This window comes from Nicotiana tomentosiformis, chromosome 11, assembly GCF_000390325.3.
Source record: "Nicotiana tomentosiformis chromosome 11, ASM39032v3, whole genome shotgun sequence".
NCBI classification, from domain to species: domain Eukaryota; kingdom Viridiplantae; phylum Streptophyta; class Magnoliopsida; order Solanales; family Solanaceae; genus Nicotiana; species Nicotiana tomentosiformis.
This window is the reverse complement of record NC_090822.1, coordinates 53,727,147-53,754,544: the sequence shown is the minus strand read 5'-3', so window position 1 is coordinate 53,754,544 and position 27,398 is coordinate 53,727,147. Positions and strand designations below refer to the sequence as shown.

The 27,398-nt window shown below is 37.5% G+C and overlaps 1 protein-coding gene across 3 annotated transcripts in view; it reads left to right on the top strand.

Moving 5' to 3' along the window:
• The window catches only part of LOC104090489 (calcium-transporting ATPase 3, endoplasmic reticulum-type), a 108,233-nt gene that overhangs the window by 30,658 nt on the left and 50,177 nt on the right, over positions 1-27,398 (top strand). For all 3 annotated transcript variants that reach the window (XM_070188697.1, XM_070188696.1, XM_070188698.1), the window contains 6 exons: positions 1,611-1,712; positions 8,728-8,786; positions 21,593-21,737; positions 22,891-22,998; positions 26,410-26,562; positions 27,026-27,130. In XM_070188697.1, the coding sequence (XP_070044798.1) occupies positions 1,611-1,712; positions 8,728-8,786; positions 21,593-21,737; positions 22,891-22,998; positions 26,410-26,562; positions 27,026-27,130 (672 nt within the window). The remainder of the gene's footprint in view (positions 1-1,610; positions 1,713-8,727; positions 8,787-21,592; positions 21,738-22,890; positions 22,999-26,409; positions 26,563-27,025; positions 27,131-27,398) is intronic.

Below are 27,398 nucleotides of genomic sequence, written 5' to 3'. Positions count from 1 at the left end.
ACTTATTGAGGACATGACCTTCGATAGAGGATGTGAAGGTCGAGAATTAGGGTTGAAGTTTAGTAGGTAGTCGAAAGTTTCCCCTTCCCTTACTAGTAGTATTAGTAGCACTCTTGTATTTTCATATTCTTAAATCTCTATTACTTCCTGTTGTTTCGTTCACTTTAGTTATCTTATTTTACTGTTGTTGTTCCTCCTCCAATTATCTTATGTAGGGGTAAGGTTTGCATACGAACTGCCCTCCCCAGACCTCCACTTGTGGGATTATACTGGGTTAGTTGTTAACACAATTGAACAAATGTTGATAAAAAAATTACTTCAGAAAAAAATTATTCTTCTTTTTCTCTTCCTTTTTTTTACCTTTGCTGAGTCGAGGGTTTATCGGAAACAACCTCTCTACCTTCACCAGGTAGGAGTAAGGTCTGCGTACACATTGTCCTCCCCAAACCCCACTTGTGAGATTATACTGGGTTTGTGGTTATTAACATAATTGAACAAATGTTCATTAAAATATTACTTCAGAAGAAGGTTCAGGAATATCTTATTGCCAAGACAATTTGATGTTCCCTAGACTGGATTAGGAATGAAAAGTCTTCCTCCAATATGTCGGAGAAGTGATGAAATTGGATACAAAGTCACTGTGCCACCAGAAAATGTAGTTCTGCTAGTTGGATACTGTTGGATACTCATGACAAAATTGTTCAGATTTGAGTTGGATTTAAACAGACAAAATCCAGATTATGCAGAAACTCCGTAGTGTAGAAAAAACTGCAGAATCATCGCCTGGAAGATGGAAAATTCCCTGGAAAATAACTGACGCGTAAATAGATTTCGCTGGAAAATTCCTTCCTTGACTGGTGCGTGAGACCAAGTGAGAGTTCCTTTCCCGACGGGATTGCTGGGTGTTGCTTGCTGGACGATGCATGACCTGGTGATGGTGCTGGTTTATCGCCTTATGCACAACACCCTCGAAATTAGAGAATAACTAAAGCAACAATAATGACCACCGGACAATTGCATGCCGCCTATTTTTCTTTCTTCCGGAGGTTGTGCAGCGACTATTTCCTAACCTTGCTCTACTACTATGTGAAAAGTGAAACATACACGGGAGACAGAATGTTGCGTGATAATTCTTCTAAGCTAGTGGATGTTTAAACAAATATTCCCTGATTGATTCTAATTAATATACACAAATTTTCACCCAATATTCTCAACAGTCATACTGCTAAGTTACAAATTAATCAGGATCAAACCTACATTTTGAACATATGCCCTACCCTCTTAGCTTCAGAAGGAAAAGGGATGAAGGGGGGGAAAATATTATAAAAGGAAGAAGAGTGATTGAGTAATGGAGTGGAACCTACAATAGCTCTTTAAGGGAGTGAATGTGCCCTATTTGTCTTATTCCATAATATCTTCTCCAATAAACATGAACTTGCTCTACTGCTAAATGGGGCAAAGCAAACATATAATTAGGAAATGATTTATTACCTATCTAATAGTTCTTTAAATTTCATTAACCACCTGATAATACCTAGAAACTTATTTGTTTATCCACATTTTTCATTAATCTTTGATATGTTACTGAAGCTATGCTTTTGTTATTTTAGATCATTGCAGGTATATGTGTACTAGTTTGGGTGGTAAACATTGGGCATTTTAGTGATGCTGCCCATGGTGGCTTCTTGCGAGGTGCAATACATTACTTTAAGGTATAGGATTCTCATCAATAGCATTTCTAATCAGTTTGTGCCTAAATATTGTAAGTTCACAAGTGGCTATTTTAATGTTAAAGTACCGCTACAATAAAGCTTTATGAGTTGGATAGTAGATCTTACCCTCCTTATTTATTAGTACAGAGGTTTTTCGACATGATTGGTTTGTTTCAGTATTAGTTTTTGTACCTGACTGATTTTGTCTCTATTAGTTATTGTACACTAAGTTGCTCGCACTCTTCACTATCGTTGCCGCACCCGTGTCGACAGGACATGGGTGTGAGTGTGGGATCCATACTGGATCTGGTCAACCAATTTTGGGTACTTTGACCAAAATCGATGGAGAAATTCGGGATAGATACATTGGCTTTTGAAATAAAAACAAAAACTAGGGTGAAATTGAAGAAAATGGAATATCTTGTATATAGAAATTTCTATGTTAGTCCTTTTCCTTTTATCTCCTTCTTGGATTCTCATCTTGATCAATATTTTCTCTCTCATAGACCTTGTAAGTTTTTCACATAATTTCTCATAATTTAGACATATTTTTATTACTCTATTTTTAAATATTTGAATTATTTTTAGCCGAATCCCATCTATACATGGATCCGTACCCCCAAATCTTAAAATTCAGATCATGAAGGATCTGACAGTTTAGCCCTTTCATGCTTACTATAACTAGTTATTTCACTTTTCTATTAGTGGCTTTAACTAGAACCTCAGCTCTATTTATTAGTCTGAGCAAGATACGACTTATTTAAACTGAATATTTAAAATGAACAATTCATAAAAAGAAATCTTTCTATGGGATTACATGTTCAACTTAGATTTTACATGTATCAATGTCTTGGCATATGTTATGTAGGAATTAACGTATTGCTCCTGCTTTAGAGCATTATTTTCAAAGGTGTTTCTGGGTAAGTCTCAAGGCAAGCCTTGGGGCGATGGGGGGGTTAAAGACATGCATTGAGGTGGCCTATGAGGGAGCCGGGGGGGGGGTAATGTGGGGCTTAACTCCCAACCTTCCAGGCATTCACTTAGTTGTTGTTAGTTTAGAGATATGTAAATAATGTAGTCTTATCCTACATTGGAATAGGAGTAATATGTTCTTGTAGAGTATAGCTATAAATAAGTACCTCTTGTATTATATTGAGTATCTAATATCAATAATATATTTTCTCCCGTGCTTTCTCACATGGTATCAGAGCTTCGGTGAGAAAAGATCGCTGTGCGTCATTCCAGCGACATCTGGGAAGAGAGAACTCAGTCACCGTGCAATTTTCCGGTGCCCTAAGTGACTGTTTGCGTCAAAGTCACTATTTATCAGTGTTGTGAACAAACCAACACCACCACAAGGTCCGCCGTAGTCCCGCGACCAAACCCTAGAAAATCCTACCGGAAAACTCATAGCCACCGTCCAAATTTTCCGGTGAGATCTGTGCACGCGCCGGGCGCGTGAGACCCCTTACAGCCATTTTCCGACGAACTTCCTTCAGGAAAGCTTACTCGCACAACAATTCCGAGTCGACCAGTGCTATCCCTGACAAATTCCGACCACTTTGAGTTTTTTCCGGCAGATACAGTAAGATTCCGACGACTACAATATTCTGTTATTCTGTTTCAATGTTTCCTTACTCTGTTTCAGTGGATTACAATTGATTCTTTCTCTTATTTGGTAATAATTTGCAACGATGTCTTTGGGATTTGATGTTTTTGAGTCTAGAAACATGAGTTCTGGAAGCTCTAGTGTTATGATTACCTCGGAACATTTAATGGGAAGTTCAAACTACTTAGCTTGGGCTTCATCTGTCGAGTTGTGGTGTAAAGGTCAAGGTGTTCAAGATCATCTAATCAAACAGTCTAGCGAAGGAGATGAAAAGGCGATAGCACTTTGGGCAAAGATCGATGCTCAGTTATGTAGCATCTTGTGGCGATCTATTGATTCCAAGTTGATGCCCTTGTTTCGTCTATTCCAGACATGTTATTTGGTTTGGGCAAAGGCTCGTACCTTATACACTAATGACATATCTCGCTTCTATGATGTGATATCGCGGATGACAAACTTAAAGAAGCAGGAATTAGATATGTCTACTTGGGTCAAGTACAGGCAGTCATGGAGGAATTTGAGAAGTTGATTCCAGTTTCTGCTAGTGTTGAAAAACAACAAGAGCAGCGACAGAAGATGTTTCTAGTTCTTACCCTTGCTGGACTTCCTAATGATCTTGATTCAGTACGCGACCGGATTTTGGCTAGTCCGATTGTCCCCACAGTTGATGAATTATTCTCTCGATTACTCCGCTTTGCTGCAGCACCAAGTCCACCAGTGATCTCATCACAGATACTTGATTCCTCTGTTCTCGCATCCCAAACAGTGGATGTTCGGGCGTCTCAAACTATGGAGAATAGACGAGGATGAGGTTGTTTCGGAAGATCTAGATCTAAGTGTTCTTATTTTCACAAACTTGGACACACTCGTGAAATGTGCTATTCCTTATATGGTCGTCCACCCAAAAATGCTTACATTGCTCAGACCGAGACTACAGGTAACCAGGGATTTTCTTTATCTAAAGAATAATATAATGAGCTCCTTCAGTATCGAGCAAGTAAGCAGACATCTCCACAAGTAGCCTCGGTTGCTCAGACTGATACTTCTATTGCTGGTAATTCTTTTGCTTGTGTTTTCCAGTCTAGTACTCTTGGACCATGGGTCATGGACTCAGGCGCTTCTGATCACATCTCTGGTAATATATCACTTTTGTCGAATATTGTATATTCACAGTCTCTTCCCACTGTTACTTTAGCCAATGAATGTCAAACTAAGGCAAAAGGAGTTGGACAAGCTAATCCCTTATCTTCTATCACCCTAGATTCCGTTCTTTATGTCCCTGGCTGTCCTTTTAGTCTTGCATCTGTTAGTCGTTTGACTCGTGCCCTCCATTGTGGTATATATTTTATTGACGATTCTTTTATTATGCAGGACCGCAGTACAGGACAAACAATTGGTACATGACATGAATCAGAAGGCCTTTACTACCTCAACTCACTCAGTCCTTCTACAACATGTCTAGTTACAGATCCTCCAGACCTAATCCACAGACGTTTAGGACATCCAAGTTTATCCAAACTTCAGAAAATGGTGCGTAGTGTTGAGAGTCATGCAGAGTCTGTTTTCTCCTTAGTTCATTCTGATATATGGGTTCCTAGTAGAGTCAGTTCAACCTTGGGATTTCGTTATTTTGTTAGTTTTATTGATGATTATTCAAGATGTACTTGGCTTTTCTTAATGAAAGATCGTTCTGAGTTATTTTCTATATTCTAGAGTTTCTGTGCTGAAATCAAAAACCAATTTGGTGTTTCTATTAGTATTTTTCGCAATGATAATGCCTTAGAATATTTATCTTCTCAGTTTCAGCAGTTTATGACTTCTCAAGGAATTATTCATCAGACATCTTGTCCTTATACCCCTCAGCAAAATGGGGTTGCACAGAGAAAGAATATGCACCTTATTGAGACTGCTCACACACTTCTAATTGAATCTCGTGTTCCGTTGCGTTTTTGGGGCGATGCAGTTCTCACAGCTTGATATTTGATTAATCGGATGCCTTCATCTCCTATCAAGGATCAGATTCCGCATTCAGTATTGTTTCCCAGTCACCCTTATACTCTCTTCCACCTCGTGTTTTTGGGAGCACGTGTTTTGTTCATAACTTAGCCCCTGGGAAAGATAAGTTAGCTCCTCGTGCTCTCAAGTGTGTCTTCCTTGGTTATTCTCGTGTTCAGAAGGGATATCGTTGTTATTCCCCTGATCTTCGTAGGTACCTTATGTCAGCTAACGTCACATTTTTTGAGTCTAAACCTTTTTTTTTCTCTGCTGACCACCATGATATATCTGAGGTCTTACCTATACCGACCTTTGAAAAGTTTACTATAGCTCCTCCTTCACCTTCGACCACAGAAGTTTCACCCATAGCAATCGTTGAGGAGTCTAGTGTTGTTCCTCCTAGATCCCCAGCCGCAGGAACACCACTCTTGACTTATCATCGTCGTCTGCACCCTACATCAGGCCCAACTGGTTCTTGTCCTGCACCTGACCCTGCTCCTACTGCGGACTTGTCTCTTCCTAGTACACCGATTGCACTTCGGAAAGGTATACGGACCACACTTAATCCTAATCCCCATTATGTCGGTTTAAGTTATCATCCTTTGTCATCTCCCCATTATGCTTTTATATCTTCTTTGTCCTCGGTTTCCATCCCTAAGTCTACAGGTGAAGCGTTGTCTCATCCAGGATGGCGCCAGGCTATGAGTGACGAGATGTTTGCTTTACATACAAGTGGTACTTGGGAGCTTGTTCCTTTTCCTTCAGGTAAATCTATTGTTGGTTATCGTTGAGTTTATGCAGTCAAAGTTGGTCCCGATGGCCAGGTTGATTGACTTAAGGCCCGTCTTGTTGCCAAAGGATATACTCAGATATTTGGGCTCGATTACAGTGATACCTTCTCTCCCGTGGCTAAAGTCGCATCAGTCCGCCTTTTTCTATCCATGGCTGCGGTTCGTCATTGTCCTCTCTATCAGCTGGACATTAAGAATGCCTTTCTTCACGATGATCTTGAGGATGACGTTTATATCGAGCAACCACCTGGTTTTGTTACTCAGGGGGAGTCTCGTGACCTTGTATGTTGCTTGCGTCGATCACTTTATGGTTTAAAACAGTCTCCTCGAGCCTGGTTTGGTAAGTTCAGCACGGTTATCCAGGAGTTTGGCATGACTCGTAGTGAAGCCGATCACTCTGTATTTTATTGGCACTATGCGTCAAGTCTCTGTATTTATCTGGTAGTCTATGTTGATGATATTGATATTACTGGCAATGATCAGGATGGTATTACCAATCTGAAGCAGTATCTCTTCCAGCACTTCCAAACTAAGGATCTAGGCAGATGAAGTACTTTCTAGGTATTGAGGTTGGTCAGTCTAGCTCAGGTATTGTTATTTCTCAAAGAAAATATGGCTTAGACATTCTTGAGGAGACATGGATGATAGGTTGCAGACTTGTTGACACTCCGTTGGATCTGAATTCTAAACTTCTGTCAGGACAGGGGGAGCCCCTTAGCGATCCTGCAAGCTATAGGCGGCTGGTTGGTAAATTAAATTATCTCACAGTGACTAGACCCGACATTTCTTATCCTGTGAGTGTTGTAAGTCAGTTTATGAATTCTCCCTGTGATAATCATTGGGATGCAGTTGTCCGCATTATTCGGTATATAAAATCGGCTCCAGGCAAAGGGTTACTGTTTGAGGATCGAGGTCATGAGCAGATCGTTGGATACTCAGATGCTGATTGGGCAGGATCACCTTCTGATAGATGTTCTACGTCTGGATATTGTGTTTTAGTAGGTGGAAATTTGGTATCCTGGAAGAGCAAGAAACAGAATGTCGTTGCTCGGTCTAGTGCAGAAGCAGAATATCGAACAATGGCTATGGCAATATGTGAGCTAGTCTAGACAAAACAATTGCTCAAGGAGTTGAAATTTGGTGAAATCAGTCGGCGATAATCAAGCTGTCATTCATATTGCATCAAATCTGGTGTTCCATGAGAGAACTAAACACATTGAGATTGATTGTCACTTCGTCAGAGAAAAGATACTTTCAGGAGAGATTGCTACAAAGTTTGTGAGGTCGAATGATCAGCTTGCAAATATTTTCATCAAGTCCCTCACTGGTCCTCGTATTGGTTATATATGTAACAAGCTCGGTACATATGATTTGTATGCATCGGCTTGAGGGGGAGTGTTAGTTTACAGATATGTAAATAATGTAGTCTTGTCCCACATTGGAATAGGAGTAATATGTTCTTGTAGAGTATAGCTATAAATAAGGACCTCTTGTATTGTATTGAGTATCTAATATCAATAATATATTTTCTCCCGTGCTTTCTCACAGTTGTAAGTCTCAACCTTCCAGGCGTTCGGGCTTATTGTTAAGAGCTGATGCAGATTAAGAGTGATGTACATATTGAGGGATCGACTAGCATTACAAAGATGAAGAATGGAAGCTGTAGATATTAGAGATAAAACCAACATTATGGATGCTTTTTCTGACCTTTAAATCAGAGAATATGATCCTGGGTTTCTCCAAATCTTAATTGAAACTTTGTCCCTTTTTTTTTTCTTTGAGTAGTTAAATTCAAGACCAATGACCAAATTATAATGCCCATTTTTTTGGTCATGGCCTTCATCCATTTGTCTTATATTTTTCTATTGATAACGGTTGTCCACAGTTTGCGTACTTTGGCTAATCCATTGGCTATCTACTAGGCCCTAATGACACATGCACTAGGTAACTCTATCCACCAAGGCTTAGGCAGGTAGGAAGAATTCACCTAGTATCAAAGTCACTCCAGCTCTTCCATCGCAAGGACATCCCATGTGGGCATTTGGATTATAATAGTGTATAGGACAGCAATAAACTACATATCCTGCAGTGATGTCTAACCAAATTTACTTTCCTCTGTTTCAAGGAATGCTGTTTAGGTCTAAGACTTTCATGTTTTTTAAGCATAAGTCAGTTCCAGCTCTCTCTTGATTGATTTCTTTCAGTTATCCTTCACATTAACTCAAACTAAATACCCTTCTTGTTGAGATGAAATCTGTATGTGGTACTTGAGCTGGCTCAAGCATGAAAAGAGGAGCTTGGTCAAATCAACACCAAGTTGAGCCAGTATTTCACATGCCGATCCATTTAATTTATACCCCTATCACAAAGCTATTAAACAATTCATAGGAAACTTTAAAGTAACAGATGATGCTTAGATTACATGATTCGTGAGTTTGAACAATTATTTTCATTATGAGTGATACTTTCATGGGATTATTTGTTTGTTTGATATAATGGGCATCTTATGTTTGTTATCCATTTTCCAGTAAGTCCTTTTTTTGTCCTTGGCTTCTTACATGGACTGATTTGGTTTTTGACCGTATAACTGACAATGAGTATTTCTGTCTTCCCTGTTTAGATTGCAGTTGCCCTGGCTGTTGCAGCAATCCCTGAAGGGCTTCCTGCTGTTGTTACAACGTGAGTATGTGAAACCATGTTCTTTGAATTCCTAAGTTGGTGTCTGGAAAAGTTTTATATAAAATATCTGTGTATTTTTCAGTTGGGATACTTGCGTGGATGTCATTATCCTTAATTCTTTCCCCCCAACCAAAAAAAAATATTCCACCAAAATGTCCATTGGAGCCAAACGTAAACGTCATTCCCCCTTATGGGTTTCAACAAAAAGAGTGAGATCACAGTAGTCCACTGGGCAGAGAATAAACCTTGAAGAACTTTTTACTAGCGTCATGGCTTAAGATTTATCATGTGATCAGCATGCCAACAAAATGAGTTTTGTCTATTGAACTGTGTATTTCTTGTTATCGGCTCCAAAGATAATTCTTGGTTGTTCACTGTTTCTCTGTTTATCTGTTGAGTAAGTGCTTTGCGTATTACATATAGCCATTTTTCTCTTGGTTTAAGTTCTCTGTTCATTCTGATATGTATCCAGAAAGTTGTTGCTTTAAAACATGTTATGTGCTAATAAGGTGTTTCATCTTTCCAACACGTAGGGCAGCACCATTTTAGATAAAAAGGACAGTAAACAGTAACACTGAATTTTGGTTAGGTACATTGCTGATGGAGAAAAGGCTGCAATATTTTCTCATCTCCGTCCTCTTTTTCTAATAACTTTGGACACTTATGCATTGCCCATGATAGTAGTAGAAGATGAAAAACAGTAATTTATCAATTTAGTTAGAAGGTTAACTAACATATAAATGTTAAAAATAATCTAGTACTGAAAAATTAAATGAAAAGGAATCCTTTTTGTTCTTTTTATTATTGAGTTTGTTACCAAATCTTCAGTTTGTTCCTTCAACGCTGGGTATTGATGTTTTTATTTTGAAAACTAAAAGTAATACTACGAGCTAATTTCCTAAGCATGATAAGTAAAATGAGAGTATCCCGACATATTTCTTTCTGTGATGATTAGTGGAAGATGATAATGTCCCTTTGTGTGATAAATTGGAAGTGGTTTAAATAAGAGTTTACAGAAGAAAATAGATTTTGCTCTTGTTGCGATTTTCTTTGGAGAACTTTTTGTTTCCTTAATTTTTCTATTATATCCAGGCCATTACTTTTTGTTTAAATATTTCACCTAATCATGCTTCACTTCCTATCTGAGTTTCAATCTGGTGGAAGACTTTTTATGTGCTAGTGTATTTTTTTGTTATGGCTTTCTCGAACCTCGTAACGCATGCACTGAGAGAGTATTTATCTATTAGAATATTTTCTTTTTTAATTTCAAGATAATATATTAAGTAGTTGAGTAGGACCGGAGGTTGGAGACTGACCTTGGAGTCTAAAGGTTTTAAGTTGAGTAGGACCAAGACCGAGTACTTTGAGTGCAAGTTCAATGACGAAACTGATGGTGCAGGCGTGGACATGAGGCTTGATACACAAGTCATCCCTAAGAGAGTTAGTTTCAAGTACCTTAGGTCTATTATCCAAGGAAATTGGGAGATTGATGAGGATGTTACTCATTGTATTGGAGCAGAGTGGATGAAATGGAGACTCGCATCCAGTGTTTTATGTGATAAGAATGTACCACCTAAACTTAAGGGTAAGTTTTACAGAGTGGTTGTCAGACCTACCATGTTGTACGGAGCAGAGTGTTGGCTAGTCAAGAACTCTCATGTCCAGAAGATGAAAGTAGCGGAAATAAGGATGTTGAGATGGATGTGCGGACATATCAGGATTGATAAGATTAGAAATGAAGATACTCGGGACAAGGTAGGAGTAGCCTCGGTGGAGGACAAGATGCGGGAAGCGAGGCTTAGGTGGTTTGGGCATGTGAAGAGAAGAAGCACAAATACCCCATTGAGCAGGTGTGAGAGGTTGGCCTCGGTTGGTCTAAAGAGGGGTAGAGGTAGGAAAGAAGTACTGAGGAGGTAATAAGGCAGGACTTGGTGTTGCTTCAGCTCACTGAGGACATAACCCTTGATAGGAAGGTTTGGAGGTCGAGAATTAGGGTAGAAGGTTAGTAAGTAGTCGAGTGTGTGTCTTCCATATACCGGTAGTATTAGTAATTAGCCTATAGATTTTTGAGAAGAAGAAAAGGCTTCTTGTATTTCTGTGTATTTCTTACATCCCTAAGCAAATGTATTTATACACTAAGGGTGTGTTTGGTATGATAGAAAACATTTTCCGAAAAATATTTTCCCATTTTATTTTCCTAGATATCACATTTTCCTGAAATTGGAGGAAAATAACTTCCCTAGAAAAAGTTAGGAAAACATTTTTCAAAAACTTCACCTACCCCCACATCTAACCGCAAGCCCCTCCCCCTTCTCTCCCCTAACCCACCTCTCCCACCTCCTCTCTCCAAAAAGGTTTTTTATTCAGATTTCAGTTTTTTTTTCTTTTTCGTCACCACCCATCTTGCTAACCCCTCCTCAAACCACCCTTACGGCAAATTTTTTTTTTTAATATATATTTTTTCAGTTCTGGTTTTTTCATTTTTCAGTTTACTGGTTCGAAATTTTACGAGTTCCAAAGTTATGAGTTCGGAGGTTTATGTATTTGGAAGTTTGCGGGTTTAGAAATTATAGAGTTTACGGGTTCGAAAGTTTAGCGGTTCGGAAGTTTGTTGGTTCGAAATTTTATGGCTATTGTATCTAAATTATTTATGAATACTCTTGAGAAGTTATTTTCCTTAATTTGCGTACCAAACACCGGAAAATGAGTAAGACTACTAATTTTCCAAGAAAATATTTTCTTGGAAAACATTTTCCACGGAAAACATTTTCCGTTATACCAAACACACCCTAAGTCCTATGACTATTTTAGGAAGGAAAATAAATTACAATCAATTTACAATCAATCAGAATAAAATCAAATCTCACTTAGAATCAAATCTTTCTCAATCAGAATCAATTCTTTCCTAATAATTAAGTCAATCAACACTCCTCCCCAAGTTGGTGCAAAGATGTCGCACATGCCCAACTTGAAAACCAGTGTATGAAAAGTCTGTTTGTTAAGAAACACATAAGCTAACTGTTTTTCCGATGGCACATGAAACAAACTCAAGACACCAGTTGTAATTTTTTCTTTAATGAAGTGTCGATCAGTTCCTACATGCTTTGTTCGGTCATGCTGGACTGGATTATGAGCTATACCGATAGCAGCCTTATTGTCATAGTACAAGGAAAGTTTTCCTTTTTCCGACGGCCTCAACTCCTCTAGTAGCTTTTGTTGCCAAAACAGTTTGCAAACTCCCTAGGCTATAGCTCTATATTCTGCCTCCGCACTTGATCTAGCAACTACACTTTGCTTTTTGCTTCTCCAAGTAACTAAGTTTCCTCCTACGAGCGTACAGTAACCGGATGTAGATCTTCTTTCATCCAGAGATCCAGCCCAATCTGCGTCTGTAAAGGCTTCTATTTGGAGGTGATCATGTTTGGAGAAAAGTAGACCTTTTCCAGGAGCAGACTTTAGATACCACAAAATGTGAAAGGCAACTTGCATATGAGGATCTTGGGGATCATGCATGAACTGACTCACCAGGCTAACTGAATAGGCTATGTCTGGTCTAGTGTGTGAGAGATAAATGAGTCTTCCAACCAACCTCTGATATCTCTCCTAATCAACTGACTCTCCAACTCCGCTTTGTAACTTGTGATTGCTTTCAACGGGCGATTCTGCGGGTCTGCAACCTGTCATACCACTTTCTTTCAGGAGATCCAGAATATACTTCCTCTGAGAAATAAAGATTCCTCTTTTTGATCTAGCAACCTCAATTCCCAAGAAGTACTGCAATTTTCCTAGATCCTTGATCTCAAATTCATGTGCCAACAACTTCTTCAATCGGGCCATCTCCTCTTTGTCATCTCATGTCATTACTATGTCATCAACATAAACTATGAGAAGAGTGAGTTTAGCCGTATGATGTCTTATGAAGAGAGTGTGATCATGATTGCTTTGTTGGTAACCAAAGGAGATTATTGCTTTGCAGAATCTGTCAAACCAAGCTCTGGGGGATTGCTTCAGTTCGTACAAGGCTTTCTTCAACCTGTATACCTTTCCTTGACTTTGTGCAGTATCAAATTCAGGAGGAATCTCCATATACACCTCTTCTTCTAAGTCACCATAAAGAAATGCATTCTTCACATCAAACTGTTGCAAGTCCCAATCAAGATTAGCTGCACAAGACAACAACATGGGCAAATGTCTCTTGATAATCCACTCCATAAGTCTGAGCGAATCCCTTAGCCACCAATCTTGCTTTGAATCTTTCAATCGAGCCATCAGCTTTGTGCTTCATAGTGAAGACCCATTTGCAGCCAATCAACTTCTTGTCTGGTGGTGAAGTGACAAGTTCCCAAGTCTCATTTTTTGACCATGCCTTCATTTCTTCAATCATAGCTTGCTTTCATTTAGGATTTGCAAAAGCTTTCCTCTAATTCTGAGGAATAAACACTGAAGAAATAGACAAGGCAAAGGCTCTATAGGAGGGACACAGAGAATTATATGAGACAAATTAGATAAATGGTGTTTGGTGGTGCAAGATCTGACTCCTTTTCTGTGAGCAATAGGTTCATCTAACTCATTAGGAAATGTAGATAACTCACCGGTAGAAGAAGGTTCAGCTTCGGTAGATTGCATGATGACTTCTTCTGCTCTATTTTTCCTTGAGTAAGTTTTCAAATCAGGCCTATCCAAATGCCCAATGGTCTCCCCCTGAATTCTTTCTCCAATTTCACTAGGTAGTGGAACTAGGTAGAATCACTTCTTCCCCCTTACTGCTCTCCCCCTGAAAAGGTGATGGGGTAATACTGAAATAGGGCTCAGATTCTCGAAAAGTAACATCCATGCTAACAAATGATCTCCTAGAGGGAGGATGATAACATTTGTAACCTTTCTGTGTCAGAGAATACCCAATGAAAATACACTTTATAACTGTAGGATCAAGTTTCCCAGAATTTCTAGTGTGGACAAAGCAAACACACCCAAACACCTTTGGAGGAACAGTATATTCATTCTTACCCTTTAAAGCTTCAAGAGGACTTTGAAAATTGAGGGTTTTAAGTGGCATTGTGTTAATAAGATAGGTAGCCACAAGAATAGCATCCCCCAATAAGGTTTTGGTAGATGCATGGTGAATATAAGAGATCATGCTACTTCTAACACATGCCTATTTTTTCTTTCAGCGACCCCATGTTGTGCACGAGTATAAGGACAACTAGTGTGATGAACTATCCCATTGGACTCCAAATAAGCACCAAATCTTTTATCCATGTATTCGCTGCCATTGTCAGTTCTCAAGATTTTTGTTTTGGCATCAAACTGAGTACAAATCATTTTATGAAATGATTGAAAATAAGAAAAAACTTCACTTTTGGCTTTTATCAAATATACCCAAGTCATCCTAGTGCAGCAATCAATAAAAGTAACAAGCCATCGATTACTAGACAAAGAAACAGTTTGTGTAGGACCCCATAAATCATAATGAATAGTCATAAATGGAGTTGTGCTTCTATTATCACTCACAGGATAAGAGTTTCTAGTATGCTTGACATATTCACGCGCATCACAGAAAAAAGATTCAAATTGAGTCCTTGAAAACAAATCAGGATATAACCTCTTCATAACAAAGAATGATGGGTGTCCTAACCGTCTATGCCGCTGTATTATTTCTTGGTTGACATCCTTACCTTCCCCAAAAAAGGCCTGACCAGAGTTTTGAATTCCATCTAATATATACAAGTCATCATGCAATCTACTACTGCCAATCCTTTTCCCTGTTTGAAGATCTTGAAAAATACAATGATCGGGAAAGAACTCGATTTTACAGTTTAGAGCTTTGGTGATGACACTAAGAGATAAAAGATTGACAGGGAACTCATGGACATGGAGCATGGATGATAGTTTAATATTAGAAGTACAAACGACAGAACCTGTTCCAGAGATAGATGTTAAAGACCCATTGACTATTTTAACATTATCTCCTTTGAGACACGGCGAATAGTTTTGAATGCCTTTAGAAGAGCCTGTTATGTGTCTATTTGCACCAGAATCAACAATCCAATAATTAAGGTGAGTAGCAAAGGCCGTACCTGATTGCACATAATTGGATGTGGCAACATTAGCGGAGTCAAGTTTGGCTCGGAGGCGACGAAGAAGCTGAATTTCATCCGAAGATAATTTCTCCAGAAATCGTCTCCTTGAATGTCTCTATATTTTCTGCCCAATCAGAAGGAAATCTGAAGAAAATTGCTCAAAATAATTTGTCTCGCCGGAAAACAAATCTGTCTCGACGGAACCAAAAGGGGTTTGTGTCGTGGACAGCCACCAACAGTGAGAAAAGTCGACCTCTTTGATAAAAACGGAATCCTAGTGCTGCGAGGAAGATAACTCACCTCAAAATGGCAGCAATGACTCTGATACCATGTAGATTTTTTAGAAGAAGAAAAGGCTTCTTATATTTCTGTGTATTTCTTACATCCCTAAGCAAAGGTATTTATACACTAAGTCCTATGACTATTTTAGGAAGGAAAATAAATTACAATCAATTTACAATCAATTACAATTAATCTGAATAAAATCAAATCTGACTCAGAATCAAATCTTTCCTAATAATTAAGTCAGTCAACATAGCCTTGTATTCGGTTTTTGACAGATATGATTACTACATCTTGCTGTTGATACTGCTTGTTCTCTTATTATCTTGCTGTTGATACTGCTTATTCTCTTATTATCTTGTTATTGTTACTGCTTGTTTTCTTATTGTTAATTTACATCATGTATATAGTGTAGTATTGTCCCACATTGGTAGAGGAGTAGTATGTCCTTGTATAATATAGCTATAAATAAGGACCTCTTGTGTAGTATTATTCATTCATCCAATATCAATAACATATTTTCTCCCGTGCCTTCTCACATGGTATCAGAGCAATTGTGAGAGACTTATCGCTGTGCATAAATTCCAGCGATTCCGGGAAAGAGAAATCAGTATTTTTTTTTAAGGTTGTTTTCTATCTGCTTCATTTCTGTCAGTGTTGTGCAAAATCCAACACTACCACAAGAGTCGTCACTGTCCGGCGACCAAACCCCAGTGAACAACTCCGGCAGAAGCCGCCTCCACGCGCCACCAGAAGCTCACGCGCGTGAGCTCACGCGCCGGCGCGTACGACCACTTCCGGCCATTTTTTGAAAATCTTCCTTCAGAACAGTTGGGTCGCCTGGTAATTCCGATCCTACCCCTACTGTTTTCATTTCATTCCGACAACTTTGAGTTTTTTCCGGCAGCTACAATACTATTCCGACAGCTACAGTACTATTCCGACAGCTACAGTAGATTCCGGCAGCTACAGTTTTCAGTATTCTGTTTCTGTGTTTCCGTACACTGTTTCAGTGGATTACAGTTGATTCTTTCTCCTATTTGGCAATAATTTGCAACAATGTCTTTGGGATTTGATGCTTTTGGGTCTAGAAACATGAGTTCTGGAAACTCTAGTGCTATTATTACCTCGGAACCTTTAATGGGAGGTTCAAACTACTTAGCTTGGGCTTCATCTGTCGAGTTATGGTGTAGAGGTCAAGGTGTTCAAGATCATCTAATCAAACAGTCTAGCGATGGAGATGAAAAGGCAATAGCACTTTGGGCAAAAATCGATGCTCAGTTATGTAGCATCTTGTGGCGATCTATTGATTCCAAGTTGATGCCCTTGTTTCGTCCATTCCAGACATGTTATTTGGTTTGGGCAAAGGCACGCACCTTATACACTAATGACATATCTCGCTTCTATGATGTGATATCACGGATGACAAACTTAAAGAAGCAGGAATTGGATATGTCTACTTACTTGGGTCAAGTACAGGCAGTCATGGAGGAATTTGAGAAGTTGATGCCAGTTTCGGCTAGTGTGGAAAAACAACAAGAGCAGCGACAAAAGATGTTTCTCGTTCATACCTTCGCTGGACTTCCTAATGATCTTGATTCAGTACGCGACCAGATTTTGGCTAGTCCGTCTGTCCCGACAGTTGATGAATTATTCTCTCGATTACTCCGCCTTGCTGCAGCACCAAGTCCACCAGTGATCTCATCACAGATACTTGATTCGTCTGTTCTTGCATCCCAGACAATGGATGTTCGGGCATCTCAAACTATGGAGCATAGACGAGGAGGAGGTCGTTTTGGAAGATCTAGACCCAAGTGTTCTTATTGTCACAAACTTGGACACACTCGTGAAATGTGTTATTCCTTACATGGTCGTCCACCCAAAAATGCTTACATTGCTCAGACCGAGACTCCAGGTAACCAAGGATTTTCTTTATCTAAAGAAGAATATAATGAGCTCCTTCAGTATCGAGCAAGTAAGCAGACATCTCCACAAGTAGCCTCAGTTGCTCAGACTGATACTTCTGTTTCTGGTAATTCTTTTGCTTGTGTTTCCCAGTCTAGCACTTTTGGCCCATGGGTCATGGACTCCGACGCTTCTGATCACATCTCTGGTAATATATCACTTTTGTCAAATATTGTATATTCACAGTCTCTTCCCACTGTTACTTTAGCCAATGGATGTCAAACTAAGGCAAAAGGAGTTGGACAAGCTAATCCCTTGTCTTCTATCACCCTAGATTCCGTTCTTTATGTCCCTGGCTGTCCTTTTAGTCTTGCATCTGTTAGTCGTTTGACTCGTGCCCTCCATTGTGGTATATATTTTATTGACGATTCTTTTATTATGCAGGACCGCAGTACGGGACAGACAATTGGTACAGGACGTGAATCAGAAGGCCTTTACTACCTTAACTCACTCAGTCCTTCCACAACATGTCTAGTTACAGATCCTCCAGATCTAATCCACAGACGTTTAGGACATCCGAGTTTATCCAAACTTCAGAAGATGGTGCCTAGTTTATCTAGTTTGTCTACATTAGATTGTGAGTCGTGTCAACTTGGGAAACATACCCGAGCCTCCTTTTCGCGTAGTGTTGAGAGTCATGCAGAGTCTGTCTTCTCCTTAGTTCATTCTGATATATGGGGTCCTAGTAGAGTCAGTTCATCCTTGGGATTTCGTTACTTTGTCAGTTTCATTGATGATTATTCAAGATGTACTTGGCTTTTCTTAATGAAAGATCGTTCTGAGTTATTTTCTATATTCCAGAGTTTCTGTGCTGAAATCAAAAACCAATTTGGTGTTTCTATTCGCATTTTTCGCAGTGATAATGCCTTAGAATATTTATCTTCTCAATTTCAGCAGTTTATGACTTCTAAGGGAATTATTCATCAGACATCTTGTCCTTATACCCCTCAGCAAAATGGGGTTGCTGAGAGAAAGAATAGGCACCTTATTGAGACTGCTCGCACACTTCTAATTGAATCTCGTGTTCCGTTGCGTTTTTGGGGCGATGCAGTTCTCATAGCTTGTTATTTGATTAATCGGATGTCTTCATCTCCCTATCAAGGATCAGATTCCGCATTCAGTATTGTTTCCCCAGTCACCCTTATACTCTCTTCCACCTCGTGTTTTTGGGAGCACGTGTTTTGTTCATAACTTAGCCCCTGGGAAAGATAAGTTAGCTCCCCGTGCTCTCAAGTGTGTCTTCCTTGGTTATTCTCGTGTTCAGAAGGGATATCGTTGTTATTCTCCAGATCTTCGTAGGTACCTTATGTCAGCTGACGTCACATTTTTTGAGTCTAAACCTTTCTTTACCTCTGCTGACCACCATGATATATCTGAGGTCTTACCTATACCGACCTTTGAGGAGTTTACTATAGCTCCTCCTCCACCTTCGACCACAGAGGTTTCATCCATACCAACCGTTGAGGAGTCTAGTGTTGTTCCCCCTAGTTCCCCGGCCACCGGAACACCACTCTTGACTTATCATCGTCGTTTGCGTCCTCCATCAGGCCCAACTGGTTCTCGTCCTGCACCTGACCCTGCTCCTGCTGCGGACCCTGCTCCTAGTACACCGATTGCACTTCGGAAAGGTATACGGACCACACTTAACCCTAATCCTCATTATGTCGGTTTGAGCTATCATCGTCTGTCATCTCCCCATTATGCTTTTATATCTTCTTTGTCCTCAGTTTCCATACCTAAGTCTACAGGTGAAGCGTTGTCTCATCCAGGATGGCGCCAGGCTATGAGTGACGAGATGTTTGCTTTACATACAAGTGGTACTTGGGAGCTTGTTCCTCTTCCCTCATGTAAATCTACTGTTGGTTGTTGTTGGGTTTATGCAGTCAAAGTTGGTCCCGATGGACAGATTGATCGACTTAAGGCCCGTCTTGTTGCCAAAGGATATACTTAGATATTTGGGTTCGATTACAGTGATACCTTCTCTCCCGTGGCTAAAGTGGCTTCAGTCCGCCTTTTTCTATCCATGGCTGCGGTTCGTCATTGGCCCCTCTATCAGCTGGACATTAAAAATGCCTTTCTTCACGGTGATCTTGAGGATGAGGTTTATATGGAGCAACCACCTGGTTTTGTTGCTCAGGGGGAGTCTCGTGGCCTTGTATGTCGCTTGCGTCGGTCACTTTATGGTCTAAAGCAGTCTCCTCGAGCCTGGTTTGGTAAGTTCAGCACGGTTATCCAGGAGTTTGGCATGATTCGTAGTGAAGCTGATCACTCTGTGTTTTATCGGCACTCTGCTTCAAGTCTCTGTATTTATCTGGTAGTCTATGTTGATGATATTGTTATTACTGGCAATGATCAGGATGGTATTACCAATCTGAAGCAGCATCTCTTCCAGCACTTCCAAACTAAGGATCTAGGCAGATTGAAGTACTTTCTGGGTATTGAGGTTGCCCAGTCTAGCTCAGGTATTGTTATTTCTCAAAGAAAATATGCTTTAGACATTCTTGAGGAGACGGGGATGATAGGTTGCAGACCTGTTGACACTCCGATGGATCCGAATTCTAAACTTATGCCAGGACAGGGGGAGCCGCTTAGCGATCCTGCAAGCTATAGGCGGCTGGTTGGAAAATTAAATTATCTCACAGTGACTAGACCCGACATTTCCTATCCTGTGAGTGTTGTAAGTCAGTTTATGAATTCTCCCTGTGATAGTCATTGGGATGCAGTTGTCCGCATTATTCGATATATAAAATCGGCTCCAGGCAAAGGGTTACTCTTTGAGGATCGAGGTCATGAGCAGATCATTGGATACTCAGATGCTGATTGGGCAGGATCACCTTCTGATAGACGTTCTACGTCTGGATATTGTGTTTTAGTAGGAGGAAATTTGGTGTCCTGGAAGAGCAAGAAACAGAATGTAGTTGCTCGGTCTAGTGCAGAAGCAGAATATCGAGCAATGGCTATGGCAACATGTGAGCTAGTCTGGACCAAACAATTGCTCAAGGAGTTGAAATTTGGTGAAATCAGTCGGATGGAACTTGTGTGCGATAATCAAGCTGCCCTTCATATTGCATCAAATCCGGTGTTCCATGAGAGAATTAAACACATTGAGATTGATTGTCACTTCGTCAGAGAAAAGATACTTTCAGGAGAGATTGCTATAAAGTTTGTGAGGTCAAATGATCAACTTGCAGATATTTTCACCAAGTCTCTCACTGGTCCTCGTATTAGTTATATATGTAACAAGCTCGGTACATATGATTTGTATGCACCGGCTTGAGGGGGAGTGTTAATTTACAGCATGTATATAGTGTAGTATTGTCCCACATTGGTAGAGGAGTAGTATGTCCTTGTATAGTATAGCTATAAATAAGGACCTCTTGTGTAGTATTATTCATTCATCCAATATCAATAACATATTTTCTCCCGTGCCTTCTCACACTTATTATGTTGATGTTGATATTGCTGGTTGTTACTTCTTTCTTTTTTCTTCTTTGAGCCGGGAGTCTATCGGAAACAACCTCTCTATCTCAAGGTAGGGGTAAGGTCTGCGTACACACTACCCTCTCCAGACCCCACTCGTGGGATTATACTGGGTTTGTTGTTGTTGTATAATATATTAAGTAAAAGCTAAAAAAGGTTTTTATAGTTTATTTCTTTTTATAATAATAGTAGCACCATAATGGTTTTAATTGATTCTGCATTTACTTACTGATTTTTATGTTAGATTTTCTCTTTTTGTCTGTTATATGCAAGTGCTATCTTCACTTCAAAATAACTTAAGAACATATGTCAGTTTTGATCGTGAAATCTCTTCAAGTTTGGCTAAATTGAAAATAAAACAACCAATTGCCTTCTATATGTTTGAAGCCGTTGATCATGTATAAGGGTAATACCGGAGTGGAAAAACTAGAAAGAACCAAACACATGCTAAAGCTCTAACACAAACTCAACTTTTATAAGTAGCATATATATATATGTTGTTCCATAAATTGCTTCCGGGCAATTGGTTTGTATGTCATACAATTATGAATTGGTTATGTGTCCCAACATGTTCTGTTTACATATTCTCTCCTGTTTCATGTATCTGATGCATGAGTCTCTTCTCTCGTCACGAGTGGCATGTTTAGAAGAACATTAGTACTTCTCCTTTATAGTACTTATGGCAGGGAATAAAACCAACCAAGTACACCATAGAAGCAGGGAGATTCACTGAATACCAGCTTCTTATGTTCGATTTCTGGTCAAAATTGGAGAAAAAATATATTTTAAGCAAGAGTTATCTTCCACCATAATGTAAAAGACTCCCCGACATGCTCACCACTATAATCTTTTATTGTTTTAGTCTGTTGCTCGAAGATACTTTTTGCTTTTTAACCCTACTTTATGCTCTTTTTTTCAGTCTCCTCCAATCCACCTCCCTCCCAATAGAAAAGAAATAAAAGTTAGAAAATCCTATGCTTGTTTTTCTAATTTTGGCAGCTGTTTGGCCCTTGGGACAAAGCGAATGGCTCGTTTAAATGCTATTGTGAGATCCTTGCCATCCGTGGAAACCTTGGGCTGCACGACAGTAATCTGCAGCGACAAGACTGGTACTCTCACAACAAATATGATGTCTGTGTCAAAGGTATGTTCTAAATTATATACTGTATTTGTCCCTTTTTAATCTTCCCTCCTTCCCGTTCTTCCCAAATGGCTTTTCTTACAGCAAAGGTTTTGAAAGACTGGGGGGTCGGGATGGGTGTGGGTGGGTGGGTGGTGAGGGTGCTAGGACTCCGCAAGTTAAGGCAGCATAAGAAGTGTGAAGGTGATGTAAGATTAGATGGGGTTGTGGTGCTTAAATACAGACAATTCAGATATCTAGGCTTGATGTTCCATGAGAATGGTATGATAAATGAAGATGTAACACATAGAACTAAGGTAGATGGTTGAAATAGAAAAGTTTATCGAAGAGTTCTGCGATAGTAGTCCATCTGTCAAAGTTAAAAGGCAAGTTCTGTAGAAACCATAATAAGAGCAGGAATGTTATATAAGATTGAGCGATGGGCCTCGAAAGTCAAATATATTCATAAGATGAGTGTCGTAGAAATGTGAGTGTTAAGATAGATGTGCGATTGTACTAGATTTGACGATATTAGAAATCATTACACTATTGACATTAGGTACAAGTAGCACAGTAGATGATAGGTTGAGAGAATGTCATTTGAGATGGTTTAGACATGTTTTCCAAATTCCATAGAGCCCGGTATGCAATGATCCATACGTATGAAAGCATGATAATTGAAGATATTAAAGAGGAATGAGGTAGACCTAAAATCATATCGGAGGTTTCCTTGAAAGGGCTACAATCTCCTGGAATACATGCAAACTTTGCGAAAAATAGAACGCAGCAGAAATAAAAGATCCATATAGGTGATACTAACTAGTTGGGAATAAGACTTGGTCATGCTGGTAAGCTTATGTTAGGTCCAACTTTTGCTAGGAGTCTTCCTAATCTTTTCAAAGGCAGTTGAAAAGGTAGAGATAATCTAAATTGCTAAATATTCGAAAGAAATAGGCCCGGAGGACCGAAATGGATAGTAATGCAGATATTCTGCCAATGTTTTAAAAAATCATTAGCACATGTAAATTGTGTACTCTAGATTTGAAGAGCACAATATTTTTTTTAAGTCTATCATTTTCTGGTACCTACAATATTGAGGTTTGTTCATTAGTCTGTAAGTTCTTTGACAAATAGTATTCACTTGCTAAAGAATTTTTGATATTTTTTTTCTGTTCAGATCTGTGTGCTTCATTCAGTAAATAATGGTCCAGTGGCCTCTGAATACGTCATCAGTGGCACAACTTATGCACCAGAAGGTTTTATATTTGACAGCTTGGGAGCCCAGGTTTTCCTTGAACTACATATGCTTCTTTTGTTTTGACTGCAAGCAATGCCGCTCATGTGTTAGCAGTGTAGGACATGGATCCGGTGAAACTGAATTCTCCGTGATTGTGATGTAAATCTTAGACAATTATCTCTTGAATGCTTATCATCTCAAGTGAAGGCTTTGCAAAACCAAAAAAAAAAAAAGGAAAAAAAGAAAAATCAGAAAACTTAATATAATTTCCTTATGGCATTTAAATTTATGCAACGAGCAAGAGAAATAGGATAGTCTCTGAAAGGCAGTGTTGGCCCTGTGCTACCTTCTGAAGTTGTGAAATTGACCTTTTACATTAAGAATTTTCAAAAGCCCCCTCAAGCTTGTCATTTGTCCCTGCTAAATACTTTTCCTATCCTTTCAGCTCCTCTAAGAATGAGTCTGGTAAAGAAAATGGAGTTAGCTCAATCCCAAAATCAAGATTAAGATGTGATGATTGTGCAAAACCATATAAGGAAACTACAACTTATACACTTAATCTATGTGGGATTCTAACATCCGTTGGATGCTTAGAACTGGACATCTGGAGCATGTAGTTGCGTTACTTGGGTGAGTATAGGGTAGTTCAACATTAGGAATGTGTTCGGTTTTGATACCATGTCAAGAAAATGGACCTTGGACCTAAGTTAATCCCAAGAATCTAGTTCACCGATGTTGGCATCTGACTAGTCCTGTGTTTTCTTTGTTGAAATAAGAAAGGTACAGGACAGCTAATTCGTAGTGGTATGCGTTAACCTAATTTTATTGGTCCAAGGACCCTCTATGATGAGTTTGCTACACTCCGGGATTCTGTGAATTGAAATGCCATTTTTCTCATGTCTGATGCCTAGATGATTCTCCAGCACTTAGTAGGCAAACTCTTTTGCATGTACAAAACCTGTGAAGTGGGCGGCTTCTTGATCAGCCTGTATATATGCTATTAGTAGAAAGTAAACACCCTTCTACTTTACAGAAAACAACTAGTGTTAGAACCCCTGCGATGCGCGGATAATTTGACAGAGTATTAAGCTTATAAAATTATGATCTAATATATCATATTTAAAAAAAAATATTAGTTGTTATTTTATCTTTTAATATAGTGTGCAGAAATATAACCAAATCTATACAAAATAAAAGGAACACATCATATAGTAACCAAATAATCTTGTTCCTTATTTATTCTTTATTAAATTAACAAGTGGTTAGTACTATACATTTACTAATGTGACTTTTTATTAACTTGTCAATTGGCTTATGTTATTTTTGTTATTTTTTTAAACTTATTTTATACCGTTTAAAATTCTTCAATTATCTGAATTTATCAATAATTTTCTTGGGGTTATTTATTTTATCTTTTATTTATTAACTTGTCAATTGGCTTATGATATAATTCAAAGTATAAATATCATAAAATTATCTTTATCCCCCTCTTTTCGTACATTATTTTCTACTGTAATATTTGATTAGTTTTCTCATTTTGTATTTTACTCAAAATTAAAATAATATAATATTTTTTACTAAATGATGATTTTGAATTCATCAAAAGTATGAAGAGATAAGCCTTTTGTTATTTTTGTAAAAGTCTATCAATATTTTTAATAATTACTGCCTCCGTTGCAATTTATGTGAACCTATTTCCTTTATAATCCGTGCCAAAAAGAATGACCCCTTTCCATATTTGGAAACAATTTACCTTTATGCAATGATTTATAGCCACACAAAATATATGTGCCTCATTTTGCACCATAAATTCAAAAGTCTTCTCTTTTTTCTTAAACTCCGTGCCCAGTCAAATAGGTTCACATAAATTGAAACGAAGAGAGTATTGTTTTGTGTTTTATATATAATATGCTTATCTTATGTGTAAATGTCCTAATAGTATCTTTATATATATTTTTTTCATTATGAAATTATGAGTTTATTTATTAAGTAAAATTTCCTACATGAGAAATTTAATTAGTATATACATTTTTACGCTTATCGCTTGATATTCTTTCGTTCTTTTTTTTAGTATTCTTCCTTTATGACTATTTGTTTATTATGATTTTAGTTATTATTATATGTATGACTTTTCTCATCATAATTCTAATAATAAGTCTGATATTTTATATTTTCCATAAATTTATATATTATTATATTTATATATTTTCCCACAAAGAGGGGGATAAAGATAATTTTCTTGATTGTTATTTATTTATATTTTATTTTTTAATTAATTCAAAGTATAAATATCATAAGATTATCTTTTATCCCCCTCTTTTCGTATATTCTTTTCTACTATAATATTTCATTATCTTTCTCATTTTGTTTTTTACTCAAAATTTAAATATATAATATTGTTTTAGTAAATTATAATTTTGAATTCATCACAATTATAAAGAGATAAGCCTTTTGTTATTTTTGTGTTTATTTATTATACGGAAATTATTATATTATTCTTTTAAATGGATGGTGTTGAATTATTTCAAAGATTAAACATAGAAGTTGTTTTATTATATGTCATAAATCTATTAATAATTGTAATAATTATTATTTTTATGTTATTTTCAATAAGAAATTAAATTAAATTCTCCTCCCCGTTTGTATTTAATATGGAAGTTTAATTTTTTTATTAAGATTACTACATAAGAATTTAAATTATATCTTTATATTTTTTTATTTATTTTTGGAGTTTTATCTATTATAATATTTTTAGTTACATGATCTTATCCATATAGCAAGACCATATGAATTATTATTCAAAAACTTTCTCATCTCAAAAAATAAATTAGTCTTATCCTTTTATGTATCTTAACACTGAAGTTATTTATTTATATATTTTTCCTCATTTATTATAATAATTTCCTAAAACATATATAGATATTTAATTATTTTTTGTTCAAATTCAAAATGAGTAACTAATTATTAACTAAACTAACTAATTTTGTCCTAAAACTACTATATGTCTTTCTCCTATGCTGCCACTTGTCATAATCCTAGGCTAGATTTCCTTCCTTTTAATAATATATAGTTATAGATATAGATATAGGTATAGATATAGCAAGACCATATGTATTATTATTATTCAAAAACATTCTCATCTCAAAAAATAAATTAGTCTTATCCTTTTATGTATCTTTACACTGAAGTTATTTATTTATATATTTTTCCTCATTTTTTTATACTAGTTTCCTTAAAAATATATAGATATTTAATTATTTTTATTTCAAATTCAAAATGAGTAACTAATTATTAACTAAACTAACTAATTTTTTTCTTCCTAAAACTACTTTATGTCTTTCTCCTATAGGCTAGACTTCATTCCTTTAATAATATATAGATTATTTGTTTGCTACTTGCTTCTATTCTCCTTAGTATCTTCATTTAATAGTTCATTTGTTTTGGTGTTCCTATGAGCAGCTAGAGATTCCTGCACAACTTCCTTGTCTTCTTCATATAGCAATGTGCTCAGCTCTTTGCAATGAGTCTGTTATACAGTACAACCCAGATAAGAGGATTTACGAGAAGATTGGTGAATCAACTGAAGTTGCCCTTCGTTTGCTGGCAGAAAAAGTTAGTCTTGACTTTAGCTTCTGTAGTTTCTTTATTACTTCCTAACCCTCTAATTTATATAACATTTCTTTCTATTTTGTATAAGTCCCAAATGTTTGACATCATTTAATTGATAACATTAGTTTATAATCCCACCTGTGGGATTATACTAGGTTTGTTGTTGTTGTTGTATTAGTTTATACAACTTTACATTTTTCAAGATCTATAATTTATTTAATAACTCAAATTTTAAATGATTTGATGATTTTCTATCAATCTATCTGTACAACCATTATTTCTATTGTTTCCTTTCACTATTACTTATATAATAAGTCAAATTAACATTTTAGTTCCCACAGGTCAAATAAAAAGGGATGAAGGAAGTATTTGTTTAAGATATGTACATTTTGCATGCGCATAAATTGAATTTCTGACTGATAATCAGATGTAATTCTATGTTTCTTCTCTCTTCAATTTTTGTCAGATTGGTCTTCCTGGTTTTGATACAATGCCATCTGCTTTAAATATGCTAAGCAAGCATGAACGGGCATCTTATTGTAATCGCTATTGGGAAAGCCAATTTAAAAAGGTGAGTTATGCTAATTTATTTATCTTTTTACTTTGATAATAAAAAATTTTAAGAGTTGCATTCACATTCTCATGGATTTTCAAACTGAATTGCTTGTGCTTAAACTTGGAAATAAATTATATCTGAGATATCCAAATGGGAGCGTGATTCAAGTTGCCGAACACATTTGAAATCATGTTACTTTCATAAGTGTTCCAAATGTGTTCCCCTATTGGATCTTACTAAAAGCGTGCTTCCCGCTGAGATGATAGTAACTCCCTATTATCAA